Source organism: Tauraco erythrolophus, chromosome 3 (genome assembly GCF_009769465.1).
Source record: "Tauraco erythrolophus isolate bTauEry1 chromosome 3, bTauEry1.pri, whole genome shotgun sequence".
Classification (NCBI taxonomy): domain Eukaryota; kingdom Metazoa; phylum Chordata; class Aves; order Musophagiformes; family Musophagidae; genus Tauraco; species Tauraco erythrolophus.
This window is the reverse complement of record NC_141467.1, coordinates 53,884,459-53,897,078: the sequence shown is the minus strand read 5'-3', so window position 1 is coordinate 53,897,078 and position 12,620 is coordinate 53,884,459. Positions and strand designations below refer to the sequence as shown.

The following is a 12,620-nucleotide window of genomic DNA, read 5'->3' as shown; positions in this document are numbered from 1 at the left end:
TACTTTGAGTCAGTCTCAGTACAGTAGTACAATTTGATTTGAAGCAGCAGTTTATAATAACACACCACCATGCCGCAAAATCCTTTTAAAGAGACAAAGAAGAAAGCTGTATTACCAGAAAATTATTTTTGCCAAAGTTTAGAAGTGTTTTGCTTTGGAATGCCCAAAGTTGGAGTTAGATGCTTATGTTTTTAAAGCCAAATCCAAGACCCTATGCCAATTAGGAATGTAAGCCACTCAACCAGAAGCACCCCAATGCACTACCATGAGCTTATATGGGACAAGAAACAGGTGCACTCATAACAGTATTCCAGCTCAGCAACGACTGTTCTGAGATACATTATTTCAGGTCTTTTTAGAACAGGAACACCTGCAGTTATATTTTGTCCTACTCGATAAACTTTTTCTCTGTGATCATTTAGTACTGAATCGTTTGGACAGAAAACATTATATTGTATACCGTTCATAAGGTGTAGCTGTTACTGCTATGATGAAGCAAGTTGGTTCAGTTTTTGTCCATATAAGAGTTTAACTTCCTCACACAAGGCCAAACTGTCCCCAGCTACAACAGTGCAATTCCAACAAAACTCAAGTTACAAGTGTAACCGAGAAGAGAATTTAGCTTAGTGATAAATAAAGCATGTAACCACAATACAGGGTGTCGTTAGATTTGTAGGTGCTGTATAGTTGACAGTTAAAAAGTTGTTTTTACTTTAACCGAGCTAAACCTAACCCATAGTTCACTTCGCTATCCTGAAAGAAGCTATTACTTTCACAGAACAATGGCACATTAGGGCATCTTGTTATGAAATTCACTCCTCCACACTTTTTTCTTTTTCTTCAAGACTTCTCCACAGATGCGCTCTAAAGCACAGTCAATTCCTACCAAAATTTTTTCATTAGGTTTACGCGTATTTGAAACATGCAGCATTGAAGCAAAGCATTCCCAGGTATGTCTTTAGTGAGAAGCAAGCTGGCAACAAGTTCAAGAACAGCTATACGCCTTGTCTGCGATCTGCAACTTCCTCCTTAGGTTTCAGATTCATTTGCAGGTATGTGACAACCTGACTAAGCCGCTTGCACTTTAGCACCGGGAATGTATTGCGTGTCCAGGGGCACAAAATAAAAGCCCACATACAGGGAAGGTTCACTCTGCTTCAGTCCACCAGGAAAGATCTTAGGAGAATCCCACAAAGATCAGTGCTCCCATGAAATCTAAACAATTTAAGTCACGTTGAACAGCTTTGTTGAGGACAGAGCAGGAACACTGGCAGTTACAGAGCCTCAGCTACTATGTGGGAACCTATTAAGCTTTAGCTTTTATATAGTCAACTCCTAAACCAACTTAATAACTGAAAAGCTTCTGATAAGTTACTTCTGCACTCTGCAGCTTGATGGGGGCACAGGTGGGTAGGAGGAGGTTGGCTGTTTTCACATCTAGGAGTTCTCAGTCCTTCACTACACTTAGAGCTCACCCCTTAAACATTAAAACAATGTTTTACTGCTACTGCACATGAGGAAGATGTTTTCATGGAGCAATGTTTATAGCACAGCACCATACCATGCCTCTCAGCCATATGCCCACGGGCTCCAAACACAGGAGCACAGCAGTCATCTCATGATGTGCTGAAACCACCTTCATCAAAAATGTTTTTTAATCGATGTACTGTTTAGTTATCCTTATTAATTCTGGTCTTGGGTATCACATTATGTCACATGCACACTCTTATATCTTAGCAGTTCTCCAGATTATATGAGGGAAGCAGCTGAGGAGCCAAATCAGCTAGCCAATTGCCTTTATGGTCTTACCAAGACTCTATAAAGCCAGTGCAACAAGTCACAGCACAGAAAGCAGCTTACAACAATATGAAAGGCTATTCCTACTTTCAGATAAAGAGACCACCATGATAGTTTTATCCTAATTAAATTAGAAACTTCCGATGATATATATATTTTTTTTTCCCCTTGAATTTAGAAAAAAAAAGGCAAAAGTCAGCAAGTCTACATGGTGGCATGGTATGAAGCTCTTACCCTGCCAACTCTCTCTGCAGGGCAACCCATCAGATATAAACTGCTAGGCATGAGTTGAGCAAACTGAGAAGAAGAGTTTCCTGAGTATGATTCCATGAGTTACTGGCTTTTTACACCAACTTCTACCCTAACAATAGTTACCTTGGTTTCACCACACCTATCCCTATTACTGTCCATCTTTTTGTAATGAAGATAGGCCAATACAAAGCCTTACAGGGCAACTACCCAATTCTCTTGGAAAGGCTCTGGATAATTCTCTGAATACATGGAGCCCACATTGCATGCTGCTACCTATCAATAGCCTAGAGGGAAAAGAGGACAGGGGCAAGCACTGGGGGAGATGGAATACAGGGCTGTGTAAATACATATACAAATAACTAACAGGACTCCAAAACCTTGTAGTGTTCAGTTCTTGAGCTTAGACTTCTAAAAGCCTGTCAGCACCTCTCAATAATATTACTCACAAACACAGTCTTGTAGGATACTCCTCTGTTATGTAATACCATCTTCCTAATGACAGAGAGTACCTGAGCCTCTAGGATTATTATGCCCATTACCCTTTTGTTTGCTTGTTTTGTTTTTCAGAAAAGCAGAAAAGAAAGCAAGCTTATTGCAGTCTTACAATCTTATTGCTTCTGGCAATTCAATTAGATAAAAACCTATCAGTTTTTCTATCGCTTTAATTCAACGAGAAAGAAATCAGCCCCATCAAGCCCACTGTCCAAAAACATTCCCTTGTGGCCTTGGTATCTGCAAGACACTAAGTCCTACTGGTTACTCAGGACTTCAGCTTCCACTTCACTTTCGCTCACAAGCTCTATTGGATCTCCCACTTTGGACAGACAACAAAGAATATGTGCAGATTTCTAAAGACTTCTCATAAAAAATGCTATATTTTTTCTGCATTGATTTTTTATTTTTCTGTTGCATCTTCTTCTGGCAAGGAACAGCATACTCCAACTCCTCCAGACATCACTATAAATACTTGAAAGTTTCCAAATAGTTCCTGCTCTTTACTATTGCTTCTCCAGAGCTTAAAAGCCTATAAAAAGTGTTCAGTACAAAAATGACTCCTATCCCATCAGTTAGTTGCTCTTGTTAAATTTCATTAAGTATAAAGTTCCTGTAAAAAAAAAAACTAAACAAACAAGAACTTAAGAGTTGACAGATACATCTGCTTCTAACTTGCAATTTTTTCTCTAAAACAGCTTGATGCTGAAAAAAGTAAGGACTAATATCTTATTATTAATGACAAAAAAAAAAGTCTCAAAGAGCTATTGTGGCCACTAATAAGTTATTGCTTCCCATTTGTACCATACAAGCATCTTAAGGGATACTGGCTTACTAGAACCCAATATACTTTATATTCAATAGAGCTAATACAAGAAGGAGGAGAGGGAATCTTAAGTAGCCCTGGTGGAAAAAAAGTTCCAGAAACCTGAAGATCAAAGGGGTCTCTGCCTTCACATGAAGCACTCTCTAAAAATAAAATACTCAATTCAGTTTCCCAAGGCTTTTTACTGAGCTAATACTGCAGTTCTACCAACAGTAAACGCATAAAGCAAACACAAATCAACTCGACCACCAAGAGCATTCAAAAATAGCTTTACATTTGCCACGTAAGACAGATTTTGTAAAACAGCCACCACTTCTATGGAAGAGAAGAAATGCATGCATTCACTCTTATGCTGGGTTTTAAGAGCACCTATCCAACAAGCCGAATGGAAAATGTAAGGAACAGTTAGAGGCTATGAACAGTTAAAACAAAACCAGCCTTTGGTAGATACTGAAAACGCACATATTGCATATGATGTGCCTATGCTTGGAAGAGGTTTACCTTCAAGGCTGCAAAGCAGGAAAACTTTGGTGCAAAACTTGCTTAATGATTTCCTTTACCTTGTGGGTTGATACTCTGTGCTGAGCAATTACAGTTAGTTTTTCTAGGAGCCCTCGTAATCTCTCCTGTGTAGCATGGGAGATCAAGTTCACAACATCAGAGTTAAGTTCCATAATGTCATGCCTTTTACCTGTGGAAGCAGAGAAAATCCATTACGTGTTTTAGTAGTAGCTGATAATTGAAATAATTAGCACAGCAGGTATTCTGTTCCCCCTGGAAGTCATACCCATTATGAATAAAGGTTTGGAGATTATGATTTTCCTGGTAAAGTCACAACTTCAAAGATCTTAGACATTACATTAATAAAACTTAGCCTGGAGCTTCAGAAAATATAGACATTGTTTCACTTAGCCTCCAGAACCACTCTCCTTGCAAGGTCATTTATAGGACAAAGTTAATAAGAACACAAATCAAGCTTCATGTTCGGGGAGGGGGAGAAGCAGTAGCTGTAGAAATTAGTGCCATATTCTGTTAATTCCAGTAATTAAAAAAAAATGGAGAATTACATTTTGCCCTGCTTGACACCGTGCTTGTTAACAACTCATGACATTTATTCAATGAGCGGGGATGGTTTCCACAGCGCACTCCAGGCACTCTGGGACCCCCTCACCTGCCTCCACCGACCGGCACAGGGCAGACAGACCCAATCATCCCACGGCAGCAGCTCGGACAACACGGATCAAGTCCAGCCAGGGTCATCATGCCGTCACCTTCAACCTTTTCTCTCAGGCTACCACTGCCTCTGTGTTTCAGCAGCTGCGACTGAGGCTGGCAACAGCTCCAGGCAAAGCTGTCCCAGCTCCGTGCCCAGAGCTGGGCATCACCTCCACAACCTCCCTGCGGCTGCAGACTGTCGACAGAGAAGCCTTCCCGTGGTTGACACCATCGATCACTCAACGCAACTCCATCAAGACACCTGGCTGGCAGCAGCTTTTCCCTGGTAGGCACGGCAGGCAGCAGTTTCACACACTTCGTACATCGTACCCGTCAGAAGTGCCTTTTCCTTGACCCTCGCTGCATTTACGGCGCTGTAATACTTTATGATGCAATATACAGTACACCTTCGAAACCCATTCTGGTATTTATGACTGAGTGGAGTGTTAAGAATGGATAAACAGTACACTGTAAAAAAACTAATCACCTATTTCATTTGCCTTTGCTACTCTAACTGAAAATGAATAACAATCTCACCAAGACAGGGAGAATCTACAATGCCTTCTGAGATACGATCAAAGCGTTCCCACTGTTTGATCTTGGCCAGTAAGCACTGGCCTGTACCTTAGCTGAGTGCAAAGCTTGTTTTGCTCAAGCACCTTTCAATGCTTCCTCAGCAGTTTCCCACTATACTATCAGAATACTGTAACATGGACTTAAAGATAAAGCAAAACCCCCCAAACCTCAAGACCTCCCTCCACACACGCACACTTCCTAAAGCAAAGAGGGCGTGGTTCAAGAGTAGAGGAGTTCATTTTCTGAATTGCTGTACTCCCCAACAGTACTCTTCTCCTTGCAATTAAAACACTTTTCATTTAAGACATGAATTATTATTACTATTAACATGGAACAGCTACCACGCCAGCCATCAAACAACCAGGCTTATATTTTCCATCTTTAAATGAATTGTCTTCATATTCCAAACCAGACATTTATTCTAGAAGTGCTTTCTCTTTATGTTTTTGGAGAGCTCTATTTTTCCTGGTATCTACTCCCCATGGATGACTGGTTAACCCTCTACTGAATTTTGAGAAAAGCTTCTAGACACCAGTTTCAAAATGTATTTTCTCTTTTCCACTTTCCTTTAGCACTTACTTCACTCAACTATGCCCCACACAGCTTAGATGGCACACCTGGCTAACTAGGGTGGGATGCATTGAGGTAGCAGATAGTGTTTGCAGGTTACATGCTCCTCACAGGCTAGCTGCTTAGTCTGGACTAAGAACAAGTTGCGTGTAGAAAGACTTTGAGATCACGTAGTTAAACCGCTGTGTCAGAATTATGACTGCATGTAGGAACTGCAGGCTTTCCTGAATGCTCAACTGTAAAACTCACTGTTCCAGTATGACCAGCTACCAGGCAGACAGCAGGGGCAAGGTGTTGAGCAACATTCATCTGGTTTGCTGTAGTCAGCAGTGGTACCAGTGAATGTGGTGCTGTACAAATGCTCCCTGCTCTGACACAAACAACATTGCTAAGCAACAGTTATAATTTTGCTCAGAAACTAACAGCTGGCATGATACATACACTAAAAACTTTCTATTACAGTTTAGTCTCAGCCATTCAACATACATTCCACAGTATTATTCACTGATACAAACAGCTTTAACTTTTTTTTTTGCGCATAATTAAAGATTTTTCCATAGAGAGAGTCATAAACAGAAGTCTGCCCTGTGCATATTGGCAGTTTGAAAATTCTTCCTAATCACATGGGCAGGATCTGTGATGTTGGTCAAGAGTACATATCTGAACAGGCTAAGGAATACAAAAGCTGTTAGGAAAGTCAGCGTAACACATCAAGTTAGGAGCTGCAGAAATAGAAAATCATACTTAAGTGTTTGATTTGACACTAGCATCTACATGGTTGTTGTGTGTTCCATCAAGAGTAATAAAGTTGCTCAGTTTTCACAAGTAAAAGTGGCACCAATTTCTTTTTTCTGGTCATGCTTCAGACTATTTCCACATAAAAAACTTAGAGAACAGTTGTTTCATAGCAGGGGAAGTGAAAACTCAGTATGGTTTGGTAGAAACACATGAATTGAGATGGCAGATCTTAAGTTCCAGCTCCTTCTTCAAAGACTGGAGGCTGGCTGATGAAATGGGCAAGGAAATACTACATTCATACATATCTGTTACATATGCTTTATTCTCACCTATGTTCAAGATCTTCTTCTGAAGCGCTTCCGAGGAGAGAAAAGGTTCATCTGCACAAGAGCGGATCACTGTACCAATGAGCTCAGAGTTTGTTGCCAAAATGCATGCATTCTCCTCATTAAGATTGACTCCAGCCATAGAAGTCACATCATTTATGTCATCTTCATCTCTACTAAGGAGAAAACCAACAGTTTATGCTTCGTTCAGAATGGATACAAAGAAAAAGCCTCTTGACTATCAACAAAGAGCCACAACCTCAGCAGCTAGAAATGCAAATCCTTTACATGAAACTGAAATTTTGAGCAAGCTCAGAAACCAAGGACTGAGGTAAATCTCGACTGAAGGTCCCCATAAGCCTCCCACCCTGCACCACCGCTCTTACAGCCTGAAATTTGTTCTAAAACTCTAACTGACCAGGTAGAACCAAGTGGTGAATGAAGTCGAATACTGGCTCGTGGAACTTACAAACAAGCCCATGTTCAGAGATGCCTATCCTAGAAACTGAAGCTTACAGCACAGGTATACTAGCACAAACCTGATCTTCACCTTTTTTTTAGTGAGTTCTCTTAAAAAAATAAGATACAAACACTCCTTGTCAGTAGTATAGAGACCTTGCCCTTTGAATCAGTGCTACCATACAGTACTTAATGTACCTAGTGGGGAGGATGCTATGCTTCTGAAAAACAGTGGCAGAGCTCTAGTTCTTAACGGAGCTCCAGCCCTCCGTTAGCTGGATTCTGCTGTAGCAGCTTTGGTCTACATGTTTAAAATAAAAACTCAAGTCTGGCATACTTAGGGCTAACTTAACTAAGACTAACTATAATCATGACAAAGCTCATGCTAAGCAAATAGCCTGTGCGCCTCAGCTTTTTGTTTTTAAAAAGATCATTTTAATTAAAATACAGAATGAATTTTATATAGGAAAAGTTTTTGAAAAACTTTAGCAATGAAAATAGCCAAGTTATTTTCAACGAAGTTTAGATGATCAAAAGAACGCCTTTTTTGTTTCACAAAGTGACAAAGGCCCTAATGGTGGCTTCAAGAGTTTAGAATCAGAACACAAATCGGCATTGTTAATACAGACAGGTGGAAGCACTCAGTCTGAAGGTATTTTGATTTGAAAAACAAAAGAAAACCAAAACCAAAACATACACATCCCTCCGGAAAAGTACTCACTGGCAGAGTCTGATAGAGTTCATCTTCAGAAAATACTGTGTGCCCTACTTGAACAAGGGGTTAGTCAGAAACTTGCCATTCTCAGGTGAAATAGGATATCTTGGAGGCTGTCCTCTAACTGTCAATAGGTAGAAGATGAAGTAGAACATGATTGGGTTTGAGTAATACTCAAAAGACACAAGAAAGTGTCAGGATTTTTTTTTCTTAAACTATAGATGCATTTTCTCCTTTGGGCTTCAATCGGTTTCTATGATGCAAGTCTTCTCCCCCCAACTCCATCATGCTAAGAAAAGCGTTAAATCCTAGGATTGTCAGAACAGTTAAATGACCTCAGATATGACTGAAAGCTGAAGTCACCACTGGCAGAACAGTTTCCCTCCTCCTACCCCTTCACAACCAACAACTGAGCAGTTCCAAGTGTATACTCATGCTCTATCAGCCTAACAGAGACTGTGATCTTTCAAGAAGTGTGTAAATGAAGCTTCACTGCATGCTAATTGAGTGCTAACTGATCTTCACAAGTACACTCCAATTTTCTCTTCTTAATGACTGCTACAGAGAAGTTTTTGCTAATGGCAGAGACAAGAATCCCACCGAAGTGCAGTGACTGCCACGGATCTGCTGATACAGGAGATTACAAAGTCAGCACAACTAGCACCAAGAACACACATCACAAGCCATCCGAGCTGCAGATGCTGGAACCTGACGTTACTCTGATGGAGCTGTTTATGGAATCCAAGTAAGGATGCTTGCACCTCAGGTACAATTGTATAGCATGCAGTTTCAGTAAATCATTTTAGTTTCTAATCTGGGCACACACTCCAAACATTCAAGCAAGAAGGAGGGAAACTTCTATACTATCTATCTATCTATCTATCTTTCTACATACTCAAGTTTCAGTTCTCTAAAACCAGTCTTTATTAGGTTACTATTTAATATTTCTATGCACACAGTGTCTCTTGTGAGTACACACATACAAGAGCTTACATGCAATAGACATCTCTACCCGTACTGTTTTTAAGGACCAATTCTAACTTGGAGGAATATAAGTTTGCATTAAGCCACCGAGTCACTAGCCTTGACAAAAGATTATTTTGCACCTATGAAAACACTGCTGCACTTATTTTACTTAATCTAAAGAAACTATCATTACGTTTCCTTAGTAGTAGTGCTCACTAACGATTAATGTAAGTTTCAGAAGTGATGTTAAGTTTATACTTTTTACTATTCTTTTTTCCTTGCTGTTCAAACAAACCTCAATCATTTTAAGTAAGGTATCATGTACTTTAAGTAAGCTATAAAAGTCATTCTACCAAAGTGATAAATTTAAATATTCCAGAGTATACAAGCAGACGTTTCTGTTGGGTATGGACTTGCTTTCATTTTCAGCAATCCCTCCATAAAGACCCTCTTCTACACCACTCCTTTAATGCTTTTTGCATTTGATCATGTCACAGCCAGAACTCAACAGGAAAAACTCTCCCAGCTGTTTTAAATCTCAAGTGACTGAAGCTTATCAGGACAATGGGGGAAACAGAACACAGAGTTCTGAGCACTACCCTGCATGAAGTCAGGTTTGACATTTATGCTGAACACTCCACTGGAAATGAAGCCCAAGCAATACAGAAGCACCTCATGCCTATGAATGCGCCTGCATTGGCTGAAAAGTGAGTCTGTGGCACCCTCTGGTGTTTGATAAATGCACATGTCTTCTGAATCCATGTTTATTTACTCTGTTTTATACAACAGTCAAAGCTAAAACTAAAAAGGCACGCTTAACCCAAACCTCCATGCACCATCATGGACAACTACATGGGACAGAAAAATTCCAGTGGAGCAAGACCCACCAGCGCTCCCCACCACCATGGGGCAGGAGGAGCAGCTGCCCAGATGTTCTCCACTCCACTGTCTCACTCCAGTTTGTCTGCTAGCTGAAATTGCTGATACCTTCCAGACAAAGTGCACAAGTCAGAGTTGTATGTGCTTTGGAGAACAACTCTGTAATAGAACAGATGCAAAAAAACCCCAATATTTGAAGATGCAAATATGTGTCTTATTTTTTCCAGGGTGCTCCAGCATGTATTTTACAGAACTACGCACAGTGGTTTATAAAAATATTGATGCTTTTAAGCTGCCCTTTACAATACATGCCATGGGGCAATCAAGTGCCAGCAAAGCCCATGCTTAGCGGAAATCTCATTTCTAGAGGTTTTTTTTTAATTGAGGGATGGGTATCACCATTTTTTCTACTGCTTATCTCAAGCAATCAAAACAGCCCACTAAAGAGCAAGGTCAAACTGCAGCTCATTAAGTACAGCTTAGTTGAGTGTTACATTGTCGAACCCTGACCTAACCTAGTCACACAATGGCAGTCGGCCTTGACTGCAATGAGAAGCCACAGTTTGAAGTGCCACACGTACAATCACAGAAATGACAAGACATGCTCTCTGCCTATTATGAATCTCACCACAAAACCTGAAAGGGGGCCATGGTGCTTCTCACTGGCTCACAAGTGATTGGCCAGTTGATGGATCACAGGTCAAAGAACAGCTGGGCTGGGAATAATAGAAGTCAGGATAGAAGAGAGCAAGGAATGTCTGTTGCACAGGCCAGATTAACACTATGTGGTGCTAGACCTGCTTGGAGAACAGATACTTCACCTAGGGAAGCCAAACATTCAAGTACACGCTGCACAGGTTCCCATATATATATGAAGATTCTCATAGGTAGTTTTCAAAGTCAGAAAGTTTGGTTATATTGATGAATAGAAGCACCAGGGATGTAGCCAAAGAGAGAAATTCTTCAGAGAAGAGACTTACCAGAAATATTTAAGGTGAGACAGAGATTTGAAATCTGAATTCTCATGGATTTATGCTACTTTGAAAATCATAATCCAAAAGCAGGAACAGAAATCCATCTTGAATCACACTGTAGACACAGAGTTTTTCCTACACTAAGAGCTTAACAATTCAGGGAAAAACATCAACAATTCAAACATTTTCCTGTAAGACAGTTGATACGTTCTGATTGGAAGATCACAAAAAAGTCTTTCTAGCCTTTTTTATGTTTGTTTGTTTTGTTGGAGTTTTTTAAATTATACACAAAATTACATATCAAGTTATATTTTGAAGTATATTTCATAAGAGCTTGAGGGAGCTGAATAGAGCTATTGCTTTAACATCAACTTTTCATTTTAACTTCTGGCTACCCATGTTCTAAGCGTTCAGTGTACACTGTAGGTTACTGTAAATAACAACAGCTCTCTCTGTATCAGTGCACACAAAGCTATAGCTTTCAATAGATGAGAAGTCAACTGGTCAACAAGACAAAACTGTCATGTCTGCTTTTATCCCTGGAAGAGTAACTTCAAGCTTGCATTAAGGTCATAAGACCAATAAGGCCTACAGCAGTCTGTACCTCCGTTTCAACATCACATTTCAGAGATACAAAAATAATTTCTGCTTTTGAAAAGTTAATCAGTTACCAGAACTAAAAGCTTTACAAATTCTTGCAATCTAAAGGCCTAGAGAATACGCCAGAAGCCATAATTAGAGGTTTAGTCAAAGACTTTCACCTCTACATACAGGAACAAGCTTGTAAGAGGAGCTAATAAAAGATTTTGTAATACAGCATAGCGCTTTAGACAGGTTACCAGTCAGTCCAAACAACAGTTCAATGCTATCTGGTGGTCTGTAAAAATCAGAGGCAATATCTGCTTTAATCCTATGGAGACCTTTTAATACAAAGTATTAGTATTTGCTTTAGATTAGTTAACAGTACTCACACAATAGAGACCAACATGCCTTCTCTACATGTAAAAAACTGATACATATTGATGCACGCTGTTTGATAATTAGTCTCTTGTGATAGCACGATGAAAGTCCAGCCTCATCAGGACAGTTTTCTTATATTAAGAATAACTAACATCTGCTATGAGGTCAAAATTTTTAAGTTCTCCCTTGCCAATTAGTATTCTAACATGAAAACCACCTATCATAAACAAGTTCTAAAGAAAGTTGCTTTTATTTGGGCTCTGTTCCCACCTTTATACTTGCTGTCTGTTCCTTTTGTTCCTTCTTATAGTAAACTTCTCATATTGTCTATTTTACCTGAAGGATGTTGCTCCATTCTCTTTTATTTTTGCTTTCTGAACAGGGGATGCTTGAAGCGACAGAATTTTATTTCCTGGCAGAGTAATTTGTTTCAGAATGGAACCTAAAATAAAAAAAAAGAACATGACATAGTAGAAAGCAAAATGCTAAGACAACTGTTTAGTCAGTTTCATACTTCTAGCAAAGGCTACCACAGACTGAATTAACAACTAATTAGGTCCATTTGAAAACCAGATACTCTAGAGTCTTACGTTCTGCATGTTCTGTACGGCCAAAAACCCTACACGCTCTTAGCAAGCACCCTTCTCTGTGCTGACGAGTGAAAGGTTTTAGTGAAAACTGGCTGAGACAAACACTCACACTATTCATCAACTTGGACATGTTGAAGGAAAAAGCAAAGTCTCACAAAGCGATTCCCAAAAGCATCACGGTTTAAAGGAAGTTTACTGCAAGGAGCTTACTCGTAGTAGTTTAACAAGTAGAAATGTTTGATTGACACGCTTTTAACAGCAGCCAGAAGTAGACATGGCACTGAG

The 12,620-nt window shown here is 39.8% G+C and overlaps 1 protein-coding gene across 1 annotated transcript in view; it reads right to left on the bottom strand.

The window, feature by feature from the left end:
- Positions 1 to 12,620, bottom strand: part of TAF4B (TATA-box binding protein associated factor 4b) — a 73,587-nt gene that overhangs the window by 25,913 nt on the left and 35,054 nt on the right. Inside the window, exons 9-11 of the mRNA XM_086609238.1 lie at positions 12,082 to 12,187; positions 6,796 to 6,968; positions 3,928 to 4,058 (exon numbers count right to left, since the gene is read on the bottom strand). Of these exons, the coding sequence (XP_086465364.1) occupies positions 3,928 to 4,058; positions 6,796 to 6,968; positions 12,082 to 12,187 (410 nt within the window). The remainder of the gene's footprint in view (positions 1 to 3,927; positions 4,059 to 6,795; positions 6,969 to 12,081; positions 12,188 to 12,620) is intronic.